The 19712-nt window shown below is 35.3% G+C and overlaps 3 protein-coding genes across 5 annotated transcripts; 1 reads left to right on the top strand and 2 right to left on the bottom strand.

Moving 5' to 3' along the window:
* Positions 1 to 4858: 4858 nt before the first annotated feature.
* Positions 4859 to 6070, bottom strand: LOC108818219 (protein SLOW GREEN 1, chloroplastic). Its single transcript, XM_018591120.2, has one exon. It carries the CDS (start codon positions 6038 to 6040, stop codon positions 5021 to 5023), a length of 1020 nt encoding a protein of 339 aa, XP_018446622.1. The 5' UTR covers positions 6041 to 6070; the 3' UTR covers positions 4859 to 5020.
* A 32-nt stretch (positions 6071 to 6102) lies between these two features.
* LOC108818218 (serine/threonine-protein kinase AFC1) lies at positions 6103 to 9393 on the bottom strand. 3 transcript variants are annotated; one of them, XM_056990862.1, is made up of 14 exons: positions 9199 to 9393; positions 8883 to 9072; positions 8583 to 8760; positions 8485 to 8511; positions 8241 to 8394; positions 8113 to 8161; positions 7897 to 8011; positions 7595 to 7686; positions 7309 to 7465; positions 7154 to 7218; positions 6988 to 7085; positions 6797 to 6902; positions 6564 to 6705; positions 6103 to 6243 (listed from the first exon to the last, which is right to left on the bottom strand). In XM_056990862.1, the coding sequence occupies exons 2-14, from the start codon at positions 9039 to 9041 to the stop codon at positions 6236 to 6238; spliced, it is 1350 nt and encodes a 449-aa protein (XP_056846842.1). In that variant the 5' UTR covers positions 9042 to 9072; positions 9199 to 9393; the 3' UTR covers positions 6103 to 6235. The 3 variants fall into 3 exon arrangements, with proteins under 3 accessions (XP_056846842.1, XP_018446620.1, XP_018446621.1); XM_018591118.2 differs by lacking the exon at positions 6103 to 6243 and having other exon boundaries at positions 6261 to 6705; XM_018591119.1 differs by lacking the exons at positions 6103 to 6243; positions 7897 to 8011; positions 8113 to 8161; ... (2 more) ...; positions 8883 to 9072; positions 9199 to 9393 and having other exon boundaries at positions 6261 to 6705; positions 8241 to 8393.
* Positions 9394 to 9574: 181 nt separating this feature from the next.
* LOC108814937 (diaminopimelate epimerase, chloroplastic) lies at positions 9575 to 12184 on the top strand. Its single transcript, XM_018587593.2, has 9 exons — positions 9575 to 9876; positions 9955 to 10122; positions 10206 to 10276; positions 10574 to 10631; positions 10704 to 10883; positions 10987 to 11071; positions 11161 to 11220; positions 11301 to 11374; positions 11886 to 12184. The coding sequence occupies exons 1-9, from the start codon at positions 9604 to 9606 to the stop codon at positions 12000 to 12002; spliced, it is 1086 nt and encodes a 361-aa protein (XP_018443095.1). The 5' UTR covers positions 9575 to 9603; the 3' UTR covers positions 12003 to 12184.
* Positions 12185 to 19712: the final 7528 nt, after the last annotated feature.

Here is a 19712-nt window from a genome sequence, read left to right as displayed (position 1 = left end):
GAGTGCAGCGTCCTTGAGATAAAGTGCAAATGAGGAAAGAAAGCTTTCTTACTATATGGTATCTTACCAGAATCAATCAATTTATTTGGACGGTAAGGATCTCCAAACACAGAATGTAATGTCTTTTTTAAGAAAAATTCCAAACACCGAAATAGTAATCAAATCTATATAGCTTTACATCGAAAAAATTCAGGACATAGATCAAAATGTTGTCTCAGTTCGGACGCATGCATTTGGTTTCTTTGATCATGTATTGCAATGAGGACAGCAAGATGATCGTTTTGTATGAGTATATGGAAAAAGGAACGCTTAAGGGCCATCTGTATGACTCGGATAACCCTCGGTTGAGCTGGAGACAGAAGCTTGAGATATGCGCTAAAGCTGGAGACAGAAGGTTCACTATCTCCATACAGGTTCCGCAAGAGCCATTATACACTGCGTGTGAAGTCTGCATCAGGTAAACGTTTAGGACCAAGTCTTCTTCTATATAACCTGTTGAAGGAGCTTTACTCTTTACCCAATGTAATCATTTCTCTACAGGCCATTGAAGCTCTCGACCCAAACCATAAACTGGTAGGGTACTGAAACCACAAGAAGCAAACTCAATCTGAATAGAAAGCCAACTTTCATATCATCAAACTTTGTCGTGAGTTTAACTAAAGGAAATATTTACAGGACAAATTTGATGTAACAAAGGCTCAAAGAGCACACTCCTAGACACCAAGAGTGACTACATTTTGGATAGATTAAAAACGTTTCTTTCATTTTTTTTTTGGTTACAACTATTCAGAATCTTTTGTTCTTTTTATTATCAGCAAAATTTCCAGTAAACAAATAACCTAATCTTAGCGTTATAAACGTATCACTAGGAACAATAAATGTTCGATTCTTTAGCTAATGCCATCTGATGATAATACAAAAAGAAAAATCAATCCTCTGTGCTGCTCAACATGTAAACTAAAGAATTTAACCACATTTGAGTATTTTGAAAAACTGAGCTATAAGTTTGTTCTGTAACAACTTCCTTGGTCGGGGTAGGGTGGGCACCATATTATCTCATTTCTTACATTTACGCACGTTTAAATTCAAATGATGTTTCTTCTGTATACAGTCTACATGGTATTTAACAGTATAAATGTTTTCTAAATAAAATATCAATTTTACTTTATGCTTGAATTTACACTAAATTAACTTTGTTACGACTATCAGTTTTTATTTTCTTCTTATTGAATCGATTAGTAACAAACACTTATGCTATTCTACTTTGAACTTAACAACTTCAAAACAAAGTAATAAACTATAGTCGTTACCTAATATCAAATAGATAAGAAAAAAGTATCATTTTCTTTCAATATATTTTTATTTTCATATTTTAAAACATATTTTCTTTACTAAAAAATAAAATGACTTATAATTTCATGTCAAAATAAAATATATGAACCCGGCGCGTAGCGCCGGAATACCACTAGTCTAATATAAAGAAAAAAATAAGTATAAACATATGTCGTTTTACTAATTTTCAAGCTATTAAACTAGTTTTGAGAGTGGAACTGACCAAACCTTTGTGAAAAGCCGAAGAAAAGCGGAGAGGAAGACGACAATGTGATTACTTACTTGTTCAGCTTGAATACTCTTTTACACCCACCTCTCTAATCTTTAATCAACCCTCGTAACAGTTCATTGTTACAAAATTGTACTCATCTTTTTTATTTTTATCACTATGCGAAGCGGAACCAAACAAAATGTTATATTTGTTTTTGTAACAACAAATAATATGTTACATTATATAGAAAAAGAGTGAGAGGGAAAAATAAGGATATTGCAATTTTAAGAAAATATATATATTTTTTTTTTTTTTGAGCAAAGAAAATATATATATATATATAGAGAGAGAGAGAGAGAGAGAGAGAGAGAGAGAGAGAGAGAGAGAGAGAGAGAGAGAGAGAGAGAGAGAGAGAGAGAGAGAGAAAATAAGGATATTGCAATTTTAAGAATATACTAGATCATGACCCGCGCGCCTGCGCGGGTTTATCTTTTAATTCACATATTTTATATACATGTTGTATATTATTTAAGATTTATAATATAAAAAAAGTTAGAATGATCCGGAACCAAAAAAAATCGACCTGGAGAAAAAAAATCAAATACCTATTTAGATCCAAATGTTGAGAATTCGAAGAACTCATACCTGAAATCAACAGATTTATACCCGACCCAGTGAGCTAAATTTCAAACATAATATCTTTTGTTATATTTTTAATTCATTTTTTGGGTTGGTGAGATTTACTATTTATTCGGAAGATTTTTGACTAACTTAATGGTATATATTCGTAGGTTTCTTTTTTTCCGAACAGGAAAAAAAAAGATTTAGATCTTGATTAAATTTATCTTATATAACAAATTGCTGCTATAAATAACTTTTATAAAAACTAATTTGTAACAGTAATATCATTTTTGTTATAAATTAGTATATCATGGTTTATAGGTTCAAAGTATAGAGTTAGTCATCTTCCTAGTATTGCTAATATTGATAGATGCAAGTTAATGAATACAAATAATATATTGTATTATTAGTAATCTGTCGTATAATATTATATGTTATTAGATGTATTATTAATAATCTATCTTATAATATAATATGCTAGTGGATGTATCTAGCTATAGTAAAATATATGCAATATAAGGAAACATGCGTAGTGGATATAATAATAAGGTAAGAAGTGAAAAATTATGGTAATTGTTGATATTAATTATTTATAAAAAGGTATGTCTAATAATAAGTAGATTAATATAGCATTAATTACATAAGGTCCAACTTTAAAATCCACTTAGAAGAAGTTATAATGTTTCTGTTTTAATAAGATAGATATATATATATATATATATATATATATATATATATATATATATATATATATATATATATGTGTGTGTAAATTGTGAGAATAAAATATTATGATAACACATTGACAAATTTGAGGACATCACTTTGTTCAAAGAATCCTATGGTTGAAGACTACGAAAAACCGTACACCTAAAAATTACTGGTTATATCTAGTTTTTGGTTAACAGAAACATTTCATTCAGTGTTCAGATAATCAGATGAAGCAGTCATTTGAAAAGTTTCTCTATCGGTTGATGGGATTGTGGGGACCTAACCTAGGCAAAAATCAAGCTAGAACATGGGCTATTGAACACAGCATTTATAAAATTCAACTACATAAGAAGATGAAGAAGATCAACGTTTGTGATTGTCAAAAATGTGGTCCAGTTAACGACAACTTCATAGAGGAAGTAGATCTCTATCATACTTATGACTCATTTATAAATCACAACTTGGCCATTCGAGGTATATTTTGTGATTATTATCCACAACCAATAGATTCAAGCAATAAAAGCATTAGAGTTTCGGTCTGATAGTAAAAACATTGATTTTGAAACATTGTAGATTATGATTTTGATAGTTGCATATGTGATGATAGAAGTTATAAAAAACATAACACATATTAGAAAAGTAGGTGAGTTTAAGTATGTACTTAGGCATAGGCATATTTCCCGGATCCGAGAATCCAAACTCGTGTCAATCCAAAAAATCGGGTTTTAAATCTGATTTAGATATATATAAATACTCGATTGGATAGACGTTGCAAAATGTATCGGGTACCATAGCAGTTCAGATTATATCTAGGATCTAAATAAGTATCCAAATAGATCTGACATATTGATCAGTAAAGTAACTATCTAACCCTAAATGCTATTTTCCCATTTCCAATTCCCCTTGATTATTACCCACTTTGGCTGTTATTGTGTTAAAGATAATTTGATTTCGTTTGATTTGGTGTTTTTAAAAATTATTAAGAGTTGTCCATTCTGATTTGAATAAGTTATACTTTAGAGTCAGATATTTCAGATAGATTGGAAATTTTTAGATTAAACTTTTGTTGATATACATAGAACCGAAAAATATCCTAATAAAATTTTGGATATCTGTATCTGATCCGAATTTAAAAGTAATCAAATGGTAGAAATTTCTTTAGTTCAGAAGTACCCAAAATCTTAAATATCCAACCTGAATCTGAATATGTGCCCGAATGCCGATGCCTTATATATATATATATAATATATATATATATATATATATATATATATATGTGTTATTCTATATTTGAAGTATATTATTCCCCTTGATCTTTCCAACGTGTTGTACACCATCAAACATAAGGCCGAAACAGTTACCGTGGGCTTACCCAAGACACATTAACCAGTATACAAACCACTTAAAGATGTGTTTGAATCCTTAGATTCTATCAGAGAGATAAAGTTGAATTTAAAGAAGCAAAGGAAGGAAGCCTTATCGGAACCGAAAGTCTACCAGTCCTATATGGATACAATTTCTCTATACTATTTTATCATAGAACCGATCCAAAATATCCGAAATCCCAGTTCTAGCGAGAATGTAACGAGTCTCTATACTTACTATTGCCACTCCTTAGGTGATTCCTGTTTTGCATCCATTTCATTTCTTTGAACCCAAACTTCCAACCTTATGTCGACAAGTCCCTATATATTTCTACTGTTTTACTTGCATCATCTCAGTGCCATGCATAAATTCAAGAATGGTAACCGATCTGCGAAGACGCAAACCTGTGAGCGTTCCAGAATAACACATTTCAGGCGTGTAATTCTGCATGTTGGATACTGATAGAACAAGAGATTCCGATACTGTTAGAACAAACATTCTAATGATTCCCAAAGTAAATGTATGCAACCATAAAGAAAATAAGACGATGAAAGAGTTAGAAACTGTGTCTAGGATTCACACACAACATCATCACAGGAACAATGGTGTACCTAAGCATCAAGTGAACAGGAGATTGTGATTCAAATCGGAAAATAAATCAAATCCAAATGTCAACTAATGGTGTCCTTATATATAAACCAACTAAACAGACATAAAACATCAAAATCAACTAAACATTATTCATCTCAATGTGATTCACCAAAACATTACACACATAAATCAACTCTCTGATCCAGCCATCTCACGCTGAGTCTTCTCCGAAAAAAGCTTGGTAGCAATCATATTATCCATAAAATACTCTCTATAAGGATGATTCTCAGGCACAAGTTCTCTAAACTTATCAAACTGTTCCTCTGCTTTGTCTTTCTTCTTCAGTAACGTGTATATAACTCCTTGACAGAGATACGGTCTGAAATCTCCTGGCTCTTCTTTGACAAGCTCTCCATAAAGCTTCAACGCTTCAACATGCTTCCCTTCAATCACACGAATCTGCGCCAAAAGAAGCTTAAAATCTCGAAAATCGTTGTGATTATTCTCCTTCTTGCATCTAAGCATCGCTTCTTCGATTCTACTCTCCACCTCTTTCAAGTCAAGACCTGCATCTGAATAAGCCATGACCAAGCCGTGATAGGCTTCGACACGAAGAGGGTCTTTAGCAAGAATCTCTTCGAACGAAGTTTTAGCTGAGTCTATCTCTCCACTGTATGTAAAGATGTTAGCTTTAAGGACAGGCCATTCTGGCTCCTCGGGTTCTAGTTTGATCAAACGGTCGACTACTTCTATGGCTTCTTCGAGCTTACGAGATCTGATCTTTACCTCCATCAAGGAACGAAGAGAGTCGACGTCAGGAGGGTGTGTTGCTAGATGCTCTTCGAGCGCTCTCTCTTCTTCTTCCAAGGTGACGTGTTCTTGTCTTTCCGTTGACGGAGGAGGCGCGACGGGAGCTGCAATCGCTGGAGGTTTGAGCTGGAGGTTGACGAGGAGGAGGGCGGCTGCGGTTGTTAGAGTGATGCATGTGGATTTGAGGAGACTGAAAGGTATTGACTTTTGGAGAGGGGTGATAGGGTTTTGGAGTTTGGAGGAGGAAGCTTTGATTGAAACTTGTTTGAAAGAGGAGTTTGGTCGGATTAGTGGTCTGAAGGGGGAAGATGTTGGGTGTTTCGGGAACGGTGAAGAGGTGTGAGTGAAGGAAAGGTGAAATGGCTGGTGATGGAGCTGTAATCTTCCCAGAGACTCCATGATTGTGGTTAAGAGATAAACCTTGTCCCTTCAAAACCCTATTAGTAAGGAGATAGCTGAGGAAGAAAGAAGATGAAGTTTTCATCAACAATACGTCGCCGTTTTATTTTTCGTGGGCTTCAGTTACACGCTTATCCGATTCATACCGGCCCAGCTTGTACAGAGAGTTCTTAATTCGCCGTATTCTCTCAGATATCACGAACCTGCATAATTTGCAAGATGAACACACTGACTATCACATTGACTTTGAGGTGTAAACTGTAATAACTCTTTTCAAACCGCCACGGAACGACAACCTTGGTCGTGGTCGGAAGATGAACACAAGAAACAAACACAACAACAGACTGAAGAAAACAAGCAAGGGACATGCCTTTCTCTTTTTCTTTTCATTTTCTATACATGAAAATATGCAAGTAAACCAGAAACTGCAGATTTTTATGCAAACATTAATCTGCAGTTTCTTCCTTTTTTTAGTTCTTGTGGTTATATAAAAATGGATGAGGGCTTTGGTTAAAGGGAATACTCTGTTCCCGGCTTCTTGTGAAGAAAGGATGGTTCAGTGCTTCCCTTGCCTTGAGCCTCTCAGTTGGATCATATCGTAATAGCCCTAGCAACAGATCTATCAGATCGCCTGCCGAGTGATCCACATGCTGCATTATCAGATTCTGCAAAAAAAAAAAGGAAAACAATGGTGTCGCTAACTTCAATACTGTAGATCAGCCAATTTCAAGTCCAAAGTTACTGAGAGATATTTACCGGTAACCGGGGAAGTTTCCATACTGCTTTTAAGCTGTCTCTTGATGTCGCACCTTCAGGCCAGTCTAATTTTGCACCTCGCCTGAAGTATCTGTCGGAACGCCGGCTGCAATAACCGTTTTGATTTTGATATAAGAAACTAAAAGTTTTCAGTTGTAAACTCTGCTGGATGAACTTGTTGATGTTCTTACTCGGCTCTGAGCACCATATGAGGCGGTAATGGTCCTAGGACCCTTTCCATCATGGCTAAGTGCTCCAAGTTTTCATGCGTTTGGAAAAGAGCCTCTCCCTGCAAGAACATTTATTGAGATATGAATCCTGGTGTACAGAATAAAATGAAAAGAGAAAGCTACTCACCGAACAAAGTTCAACAAGTATGCAACCAATACTCCACAGGTCACACGGATAGTTCCATCCAACCCCTGCACAATGTTTCAATATAATATATACCGATAGCAACGCACATAATATTTTATTATCTACACAGATGTGTTTAAGTCATACAAGTTTACCTAGGATAACTTCTGGTGCGCGGTAATGCCTTGTGGATACAATATGGTTATGGTCTTGATGTTCAAGAGTTGTACTTCCAAAATCAATGAGCTTGATGGCACTTGACTTTGGCAGATTCTTGAAGTATGAACCGTCTCTCGTGGGTCGTGACAGAAACTAGAATTTTCATGACCATAAAGGAAATAAAGTTAACCAACTTGAATTATACAAGTTCCTTCATGGATACATATCACACAAGCCATGAACCTATAGATGCGTTCAGCTTGGCAATAATTGATCACTCACCTTATAATCAGGTATTTTGATATATTCAGACGAGACCAGAAGAATGTTCTCTGGCTTCAAATCTGTGTGAATAAGCCGCAAGTCGTGCATATCTGTCAGAATCAAATGAGAAAAGCCTTTGAGTACACTAGTAAACAAAGGTAAAAAGAAATAGCAATTTGGATTATCGCAGTGCCTAAAGAGAAACATTATTAAAGCTTAATTTTAGTGCCTACGTCTTGTGTTTCAAAAAGCAAAATGATTCATGGCACTAATGAACTACTACTATATGGAAGAATGGGTGAAAAAAATAGTGCACACACATGCTACAGACTCCAAAAGTTGTCTGCCAAGCTCCCGAACAAGGTCAATAGGAAATGAACGGTAACTATTTTTGCGGAGAAAGTCATATAAGCTGGGTCCAAGCTTCTCAAATACCTGTTGAAACCATTTGAAACGCCATCCGCAAGTTCTTTTAACCCACACGATACTAGGGCATGATCTCAAACTTAACAACAAATAAAGGTAACAGTACTTACAATACAAATATGATTACGATAGTCAAACCAATTCCGTATTTGCACACAACTGCAATGAACGGAAGAGCTTATACCAAAAATGCATTAAACTTAACACTAACCAAGAATTAGAAAGAGACATTGCTTACCGAGAACCACCAACATCATGCCTTGAGAGCCTTTGCAGCACGCCAATTTCAATCATGGCAGCTTCACGATACTTGGGTACGGACCGTATAACTTTGATGGCCACAGCTTCATTGTTTTTATTATCAAAACATTCCAGTACTTGTCCAAATGTACCTGCAAGAACACAATCCATTGGATGATGAAATCACTAATCTTCTCCAAATTGAAGAGAAAAGAACAAGCTAAGCAAAGAAGTAAGCAAACCTTCACCCATTTTGCTGAGAATTTGATCTGCATTCACAACAGAAGAGAGGGAAGTTAAGCTCTATTGATGAAAGAGATAATGATGTTGAAAGACTCACATCGTGGAGTTAAAGTATCTCCAACAAGAAAGGAAAAGTGGCCGTCTTTATCATCTGGTCTCCAGGGAGGAGAGCCCTGACGAGGAGGAAGGGAGTTATAAAACATGTTTGGGTAAACAAAAGTAGGAACTACTCCACTGGTAAACTCCGGACCATAGTAAACCGGAGGATGAAATACCTAAATCCAAAACAAAGACACACCCAGATGTAAACTACACACAAACACAAATGAAACTTTTTTAAGTAAACACAACGGCCGTGATCGGAAAATTATATTGAAAAAAGATCCAATTTTGTTACCGTCTGCGGAGGCGGAGGAAGAGGAGCAGCATCCCAAGTCAATCGAGGCCGTTTCCTGGGACGGTTATCGACATTCCTATGTTGGAATTCAACATTCCTCCGAGTTTCCAAGATCATGGTGATCGAGTTACCTTTCTCACGATGCACACTACTTTGCATTAGTGGGTTTTTTATAATTGCAAATCCTGAACTGAAATTTAAAAAAAAAAAGATGATCGTGGATGAAGTCGAATTGAATTAAGGAGATAAGATTCTGAAATTCGAAAACCCTAAATAATCTTAAAAAGGCATAACGTAATGCAGCAAATAAACTAACCCTAAATCTCTCTCTCTCAAAGTTTGAATCTGCGTAAATTCAGATCGGGGAGATACGGAATGATCTTCACTCAATTGCGGCTGGAGAAACAAAAATCTCAGAAGAAAATATTTGATAGCTACAGAGACTGAAACGAAATAACGTGAGCGAGAGAGAGAGAGAGAGAAGAGGAAGGAGAGAGAGATAGAGATGGGCTTTACGAAGTTTTCAACGGGCTTCTATTAACGGCTTTTTCAATTAAATATCTGACGACTCCAAAACGACATGAAGTTTATTATGTCCAGGGAAAGAAAGAGAACAACGTAGAGTTTAGTTATCAAACTTAATAACAACACGATGTTCTCTTCAAAGACTCCCAAATAAAGAGTAGAGTTGGAAACAGAGAGCCAACAAAAAGTCAGAAGCATGGAGATAGCCGCCATCAGCACCGTCTCCGTCGCGCCGCAATCCCTTCAACCGTCAAATGCCTTCTCCAGGAAGCTAGGTTCCATCTCTTCTCTTTCGTTCCGTTCCTTCGAGAGAGAATATCGCGTTGAGAGCGCTAAGCTTCGCGTGTCTGCTGCCTCCTCCTCAGTGGACGCCGTCACTGCCGAGAAAACATCGCCGGCGAGTTTTCTCGAATCGAAAAAAGTTGTTCATTTCGTGAAGTATCACGGCCTCGGCAATGACTTCATTCTGGTAACTTTGATTTTTCATCAAAACGTATCCAAATAATACATGATGATAGTTTAAAAAGATGAAGACTTTTATTTTAAGGTGGATAACAGAGACTCATCGGAACCGAAGATCAGTCAAGAGCAGGCGGCTAAGCTCTGCGATAGAAACTTCGGTGTTGGTGCTGATGGAGTGATCTTTGCAATGCCTGGAGTCAATGGCACGGATTACACTATGAGGATATTCAATTCAGATGGAAGTGAACCAGAGGTGGGCCCTTTTTGCGATTTTTTTGTTATGTTTTTTGAGTGATTTCTTTGCAAGTCAACGGCTTTTTGGTTTTGTTCTTGTAGATGTGTGGTAATGGAGTTCGATGCTTTGCAAGGTTCATTGCTGAGCTTGAGAACTTGCAAGGGAAACATAGGTTATCTTTTTATCTGTATTCTCAGAAACATTGTTCTTAACATATTTGTCATGAACCAGCGCAAGTTGGCCTAGTGGTCTTGAGGAAGCCAAAGGCTCCAATACGGACCCGGGTTCGATACGCGCTGGCCACGGAATGACTTAGGCCCTTTAAGGGTACAGACGCAGGCTGGTTCCGGGTTCAGGGGGATTAGTCGGTTGGCCACGGCCGCCGGATCACCTCCTGATTATTAAAAAAAAAAAACATATTTGTCATGCTTGCTTGCTATAGTCGCTGATGTGTTGTTGTTTTGGGTAGTTTTACAATGCATACCGGAGCTGGCCTGATTGTTCCAGAGATTCAAGATGATGGACAGGTTAATCATTTTGGATGATGGGTTCTTTTATCTCCTTGTTTGCAAGTTGTTTACTGGATTGTGATTGAACAGGTTAAGGTTGACATGGGCGAACCGATTCTAAAAGCACAAGATGTCCCCACCAAGTTGCCTGGGACCAAAGGTGAAGCTGTTGTTCAGGCAGAACTAGTTGTTGATGGAGTCGGCTGGATTGTGACTTGTGTTAGTATGGGCAATCCTCACTGTATCACATTTGGTACAAAGGGTGGACCGGTGCGTTGCTTTGCAAATTGCTTGACTTCATTTTCTACTCTTCTTCAACAAATAGAGATTCTCTTTCTCACTGTTTGTGATTTTTTCCTTTGTGTCAAACCAGAATCTGAAAGTTGATGAATTGAACTTGCCTGAGATTGGTCCAAAGTTTGAGCATCATGAAATGTTTCCAGCTCGAACTAACACAGGTTAGTGGAGATCATTATAATATCTATCCAAATTTCTCTGTATATCTTGGATTTATATCTCTCAAGTTGTCTTTGCGTTTTATCTGCAGAGTTTGTGGAAGTCTTATCACGTTCTCATTTGAAAATGCGTGTCTGGGAGCGCGGAGCAGGTCAGCTAATTGTTCAAACTAACATCTCAGTCAAATAATCAGCACTCTTATGTTTCCTTAAAAGCTTAAACATACTGCAGGAGCAACTTTGGCATGTGGAACTGGAGCCTGCGCTCTGGTTGTTGCAGCAGTCCTTGAAGGTCGAGCCGACAGGGTAAGTTTGGAGTTTCAGAATCAGAACTGAAAAAAAAACCTGAAAATTAGTTTGCGGACTTATATAATTATCTTTATTATATATTTATATACTAGTATGCAGCTCCTAGTCTTCCATATAATATATACATGAATCATGATAGTTTAGAGAAACAGATGTTGTGTGCTAGATAAACTGATTGGTTTTCCTTTTTTGTATGCACATATGAGTTTAAATAAGCTTCACAGTTCACACATGTGAAGTAACGGGGAGGGAGTTTGTTTTCTTCAACATCGTTTTAGCCGAGGAGATAAGGTTTCTACAACTTGTCGAGATCCTTTCGGGATCGTTGGGCAAGAGTTGATCCCTTGTTGTGGGAGAGAACCTTGTATTCCTTTTCTTCGATATATTAGTAAAGAGTTATTGAGTTCTTAATCTTTTTGGGTTCATGAGCTGAAATTTGCTGCATGTGATATTTATATATATATGCACACTGACCTCTAACTTTGTATTGGTCATGGTGGTGAAATAGAAATGCACGGTGGATCTGCCGGGCGGACCACTGGAGATAGAGTGGAGTCAGGAGGACAACCATATTTACATGACGGGTCCTGCGGAAGCTGTCTTCTACGGATCAGCCCTTCTCTAAGGATCCTTCACGGTCATTGACTTGTCTCTCACCTTTGTTAAGATTGTATTCGTGGGAACTGATTCATGAATATTGTTTATGTACTTGTGTGTGTTTTTCGGGGTTTCCAGTAAAATTCCAAACCTTCTGAATATATGCGTTTTATGTTCATAGATTGATTTTAAAACACTTTTCTCATTATATGCCACTCACTCTGCTTACAGATAAGGTTAAACTTGTTTTGCATATGCAGAATATTATCAAAAGTCGTGGTTTCATGAAAAAAAAAAGATTTACAACTTTAAAGAATGTATTAATTAACTACACTGTTTGAGTTCTATTCCGATCTGATTTTTCAAACCATTTCAAACTTGAGTAATAGATCAGCCGTTTGATGTAAAAAAAAAGAATGTATTAATTAACTAAATTAATTATTTGGGATTATTCGTATCTCCAAAGGAATACGTCCACAAACACTTACGTTTTTTTGTTTTTGGAACAACTATTCACAAACAGTTAACTTTGTATTTTACAGAATTTGAGATACGGTAGCTGGCCAACTTGACTAGCCACCTTTCCGGATAAAATTCAGTCTAATCATTTGGCGATATCAGGATATGTAAACGACAGGAGGTGTGGGTACGATAATGCATAATTATTGGCGCATTATAACTCTTGCAAGAATGACTCTGCAGCATAAACTAGAGTTAGTTACTTTTTGAGACATTTTTTTCTTTTTTCTTTAACATCATAAGGCAGTTACAGCTCCAAGCACACCTTCCTCTTATCCAGCTTGTGTAGTAGGACTTCTGTACTTTTTCCGCTAAATTAAAGGAAACAAGACAATTGTTAGAATTTTATTATTTTAATATGATGTCTACTTTATGGGAACCAATCATATTTCATTAGAGGAGTTATTAAGGTTGGTGTATAGGAAACATGGATACATATGCCACTGGGGAATTAACATTTCGGCATCGTCAGGGACAAAGGACCGACATGTGACAACACGTGACTAGTCGGGACCATTTATGTAGGGCCAAGATACCTCTGTATAATTCAAAAAAAAAATAGTCGTTGGATAAAAATAACGATCTAAAGATGTGGGGCTGATATGTTTGAAAAAGTAGGTTTGATAATAAATGCTGAGATTCGAGAGAATAAAGAGATACAGCTGGAAGGAAGAGAAAAAGTGTGCTTTTGTAGATTTTTCTTAAGATTCCATTAGAACTCTCAAATACACAAGATTACTAAGAGCATGATTATCAGTGGGACAAAATTTGAGTTCCTGAGATTATTAAATTAGTATTAGTGATGTTAAGGACAAATGGAAGGACAATTGTGAATGTTTGGTTTATTGGTGGGACTTTGTTTAAGTCCTTAGATAATTTTTTTACTATTTTGATGTTTTTGTTGTTTTATTAGAAAAATGGTGGTTTTGATTTCAATCTTTCCCAAGAAAGGAGAAATGATGAGCGAAGGTAGAGATGAAGATGAGGAGTATGGGAAGCTTGTCTGTCCAGGTTGTGGGATTTTTATGCAGGATGATGATTCTGATTTGCTTGGGTATTATCAGAAGAGGAAGGTCACTCCAAAGATCTTGGAAGAGGTGTCTGACGATGAACAAACACCATCCATAGCTCGACGTTTGAGAATCCCGTTAACACCAATAATGACTTCTCAGAAAACAGTGTGCTTGCTACCTGAATTGTAAAAGAAAATGAAGGGTGAGAGCAAGAGATACAGTTCCCTCTGAGCCTGAAATTACGGAATGGGAGAGAGTTAATCTCCAGGCTGAAATAAGTTGAAACTGTCATAAAAACAAAGAGAAATCACGCACCTGAATTGAGATTTTTTCAAGATGATATTACAACCAGTGATCATCGCGTTCCATAGTACCCGTTCTCCTTACAACCAGTGATCACCGCGTTCCAAATTGCGACGTCGTCTCTCTCTGGCATTTCGTCGAACACTTGGAAGGCATACTAGATTTCGCCGAACTTGAATCGGGAGAGAAGCATGTTGGAGACGTGGGAGTGACGGAGTAGACCCGAGCGGATGGCGTAGGAGTGGAGTTGACCGCCGGAGACGGTGGGGTCGCAGAGGTGGGAAGCGGCGGTGATGGCGGAGGAGAGGAAGTACTGATCTGGTTTTGGAGTTGTGCGGCAAAGAGTTTGAGAGCGTTTGAGTTGGAGCCGGAACGGATGAGAGTGGTTAGTTGGCTGTTGAAATCGAGCAAAGTAAGCTAGATGGAGGAGAACGACGAAGAACGAAGACACCCTTCCTCTGTTCTCTCAAAAGCCAACACGTGGCAAGGAGGGACCAGTCAAGGACGTTTCTTATTTAGTTAACGTCCTTCCTTTTTTTTGAACGTCTGGATCGATTATTATCGATTAATTATGCTATTACAATGATGAGAATATTACAAAGACGATTATACAGCCGACAATTCTACCATCTTGTGAGAATACACGTCTGACTGCACCTCTCCGAGCCGTCCTATGAGATCCATGTTCGATGGTACGCCCTGCACCAAGCTGAAGATCTCATGTAATCCGTTTCTCCATAAGCTGCATAATTTGGTATTTTCTGGGGTTTGAACCCCAGACCTCCGGGTGTAGAAGCATTACATGAACCTTTAGTCAAACCATTGGACCAAGGGGGCTTCCACAACGTCCTTCCTTTATTCCCTTTTTTAATTTAATTTTATCACTTTAAATACTAAGAACCGGCGTTTTTGTTACCGATAATGATGGTCTAATGTGCTATGATGCACCGGGACAGATACATGAAGAAATGGATAACGGAACGGAGACGGGAAACAGCTTAACTCAAAATTTATGGATACGAGTACGGCATGGATACGTCTATATATATATATATCAATAAATATTAAAACCAAAACATAATTCTCATATAAAATAAAAAACTACTATAACATTTTAAGTAAAATAAAACATCACTATAATATATCTTTAAGTAAAATAAAAAATAAAATAATCATTGATCAATATGTTCTCCAAATCTAGCACATCTAGTGAAAGACTTGCAAACTCCAAATATCCCATATATTCCATAGAATCAAAATCATCTCCACTAACATCCCACATCTTTGTCTTTCTTCATCGTATTGCTCGAAATTCCTTGAAACGTAAATTGTTGTGGATAAAAACTAGATCTTGAGCACAACTTGGATTCAACTTATTCCTTCTAAGTGAATGAATGAATGAGCAAGTATTCCAATTACGCTCAGCACATGAAGACGAATTAGGCTGTCCAAGCAATTTAAAAGCCAAAGTCTGTAGGAGAGGAGTTTGGGCACCAAAGTTAGCCCATCATTTCTTGGGTTCCATAGTAAACATCACTGAAATACATATCAAATCCTCAAAAAGACCAGCTCTCATGGAGAACATAGCATACTCATCCATAACCTTAAGATGATCATCAGTATTTTGAAACAATCTTCGAAAACACTTCATTCTCTCACCGGAGATGTCTTGATCTCTATGTGGACCGAGTCTTGTTGAATCTTCACTTAGCCATTCATCACAAAAAATCTACAATACAAAAATATATTTTATCTGAGGCAACAAAACAAAAAGAAAGAAGAAAACATATAGTTTAAAATCATATACCTTGGATTTAAAGAGTGAGCTAGACAATGCAAAGGAGTGTTGTTTTTGGTCCAACGATCCACTAAAATCTTATAAACAATCTTGTAGAAATGACTAACTTCAATCACTGAACGTTTTTCTTTTTTTATAGATCTCATACTTCACCTTCTCAATCATATAATCCCACATCTCATATACCAAATGAAGACATGGTTTGTCAGTGTCACAAAACCTTATCGTCTCAATATAGGTCTTGTGAAATCAATAATGTATGACACTTTCTCCCACCATTCATCATCAAGAATCATACCCTTCACGAAAGTTGCTTTCCCCACATCATATTCTCTGTAAGTAGACCATTCATGACTTATGACCATAGCTTGAAGGACACTTTTGATAAGCTTCAGTCTCTTATAAGCATTACAATGATATAAGCAAAACGTGTATCGGCAACTGCAAGCAATTTGAGAGGAGAAACTTACAAAAGATGGTTAGTCTCATGTTGTGGTTCATGATGAGATGTTTTATTGCAAGTGCATCTCTACGAACATCATTTATCCAGTTATATTCTTCATATGTTGCTTCATTCTTCTCCACATTCCTTGCTGCGCAAATGTTCTTCAAAGCAAGATTAAGGGTGTAAAACACACATGCTGTCCAATAAATATGAGGAAACGTACTCTCAATAATCTCTCCAGCAGCCTTACAATTTGATGCATTATCAGTGATGATTTGCACAACATTTTTATGGCCCACTTCGTTGATAAATTTATTTGTTTGATTCACGATTAGGTCGATTCAACCACGTAGTATCATTGAAAGATTTCCCAAAATATTGTTTGACCCTAATGAGATTTTAGAAATCCAGACCTTTAAAATGAAGTAATCCCATTATTTTATGACTTTTGAAACTAACTATATATATTTAATTACTTATTCATTTTCATTATTTCTTATTAGATTCTAAGCAATGCATATTGAAAGTATTACTTCGTCATTGATGGTTCTAATATTAGTAGTTTTTGAGGCATTTGCTTATCTTTTTTTTTTTGCTTTCAATTTAATAAAATTGACATGACATTTAGGTTTGATTGTTAATTAAGTCGATGCTACATGTGATAAACGTCAGTATTTTTTTACCATTTCTGTTGAGCGTATACATAGTTTTGGATCCAATACTGTTCTTTTAAAAAGTTGTCTCCAAACATGTATCAGTTGTGTATATCTATCTGTCGATTGGAATGTCAACAATCGTGCAAAAATAGCCATAAAAGATGTTATTAACCCAACTTTCTCTTCAAAGCCATCACAAACTGTTAGATGTTTAAACTGTATTTTCAGTTTATTTTAAAATGGTGTTGATATGCTCTATAATACTTCTTACAATCATTATAGCAATTTGATCTAACAAAAATATTGTCAATTGCGGTTAACTTTTTTTTATTCAAGACAGTCGAAAGAGAGAACAACATTAAACGGAAATCATCACAGCTCATGAAGAATCTGATGATCAAAGATAAAAAGATAGAAGGAGAAATCTAACTTGCGTTTGTGATTTATAGCTTCATCGATTATAAGAGTGTAAATCTTTGGGTAGAAACCTAATCCCTTTCATAGTTTTGTTCATCGTTTATCTTGATGTAATATTTTTTACTCCAAACGTGTTATATGTATACGAGAATGTTTTCTACCACATGTGGGCTAGCCAAATTAGAATGAGGTCTTAAATTTCCGTAAGATTTTGATGAGTCTAAAAATATGATAAAGTTGGACTCCACTGCTTCAAGACAAAAACTTTAATCAGATTATGGACTGTTAAACTATATAACTCATAAACGAAATAATAACCTTATTCAAGTTGTTTTCATAATTTTACCCAAGCTTATAATGGTTTTATAAAAACTATGTGAAAGAACAATTATTCAACAACAAAGATAACACTTTCTTTTTTGTTAAATTTTAGTATTAATCTCATCCCGCGCAAAGCATTGGTTTTAACCTAGTTATTATTGCATACCATTATTGTTTTTCTAAATTTGGATACATTCATAATAGATAAAGAAAAATATTGATGTTGCGAAGTCCAAATCAAACTTGCAATCTCATTTCTAATAATTTGCATATATTGACTTTCATACGTGATAGAAGATGGTAGTTGAATTAATTTTTCATGCAAAGGTAATTGTTGGTGGTTGTATACAAATGTTGTTACCTAACTGAGGTAGAGAGATAATTAATTTTAAATAGTTTCAGCAAATAAATGAGATAAAACACACTTATTCACTTATTGCAAGCTTACTTGAAAAAATTTAAGTAAACATCTGCGGAATGGCATTTTACTTTGCATTCCATGTTTTTTTTTATTGGTAACTTTTTTGCAAAATCACGTTTTTCCACCATTACACGATTACACAAGTGCTACCAATCAAAGCCAATATGTTAATAGTTTTGGACAGCAGGTCTCAGGCAATTAAAACATGTCTAAAGTCTTTTCGGTGTTTTATAGGCCAGATATTGTTTTCAGTGCCACGAAGATATTGTTTGATCATACTAATGAACATGTTGATAATCTTAGAAATAAGTATATTTATCAAAACTTATGATCATTTTGAATAGTTTTTAACACTTTTTTATATATGCATAATTAACTATTTTTAAATCATACTATTATTTTGTCCAAATAGGTTACCTAGTAATCATCAAATGATTTACACAGGGTGCTTTCAGCCATGTATCATATGGTAACTCTTTGGATATCTGCAATGCATTTTTTGAGATATCTTCGAAAAACTTTATCTGGTATTTCAGAGTCAACATCTGTAAGCATTAACTGAATGCATTTTCGTTAGAACCCATTTCCTGATTTTTTAATATCAATACTATTAAATTAGGATCATGATCAATTGGTAAAAGTCTTGTCTAACTAATGATATACATACTTTTAAATATATAAACTATTTTTCATCTGTAACTACCAATTAATAATATAAATATTTTGTAATTTCTCTTTTAGTTCCAATTTTTTCGGAACTTCTCTCCTACACATAGGAACAGTTACACGATTTATTTGAAAAAGTGAAAATAAATAACTAATATGTGCTTGACTAAATATATAATAGTTGATGGTTACAAGTAAGGTAAGTTATACGACAGTCATCATAAAAGGCCACTGTTAAGTTTTAGAAATTCATGGTATTTAGTTATTTATCATACCAGAACACTACAACAAATTCTTCTACTTATATATAATATTTAGTTCTTTGATTCATATATTTGGTTTTATAGTTAACCTATCATATATATAATTTAACGTTAGCTTTCATGTTTTTTATTTTTTACAAGAAACTACCAAATTTAAAATGAGGAATTAGGACTCATACAAATGGACTTTAGCGTATTTAGCAGTATAGCAAAACTCACTATTTTTTCACCGTGCACAATTCTATATTACACTGCTACCCCTATAATACAACAATTTATTTTTTCCTAAAGTGTAGACAGAATCTTGAAGTAGATACGTGAAGATTTTTTTCTGCCATAATATTTTACTAGATTTTGATCCGCGCTTTCAAAGCGCGGATTTATTTTTAGTGAAAACTTTATATAATCACATTTATATAATCTGTCTTGTATATGCATTTATTAAACCAGTTTCATATATGTATTTTATATCCGAGTTTATTTTTCGTTAAAACTATATTGTAAATGTATTTTTAGGTTTTTAATTTTGAATTAGATATTTTAAATATAAATCAATATAACAGTTTTATAGTTTTGATCGGTGTTTTGAAACACGACTCGGACCTGTCGTTGAACGGGTTACCGGTTGGTAATCCTATTTTTTTAATATTGTGATTTCTTTAAATGATAAGACAAATTCGGTGATCATAAGTTGGACATTTTTTTTAAATATATTTATATTTTTCAAAATTGTTTTAAATGATAATGATTGTTTTCAAAATTAATAATTTTAGAATTAACTAAAATCTTAAAAAATAATTGGCATGATATTATTGAATTTAAATAACTTACCAGTCTAACCAAACTCATAACGGAACCAAACGACTTCACCGAAAACTTTAGTTCTGTTCGGCAATATTCAAATCAGAAAATAATC

Source organism: Raphanus sativus, chromosome 7 (genome assembly GCF_000801105.2).
Source record: "Raphanus sativus cultivar WK10039 chromosome 7, ASM80110v3, whole genome shotgun sequence".
NCBI lineage: Eukaryota > Viridiplantae > Streptophyta > Magnoliopsida > Brassicales > Brassicaceae > Raphanus > Raphanus sativus.
Note: the sequence above shows the minus strand (reverse complement) of the source record. Positions and strands in the feature narration are given on the sequence as shown.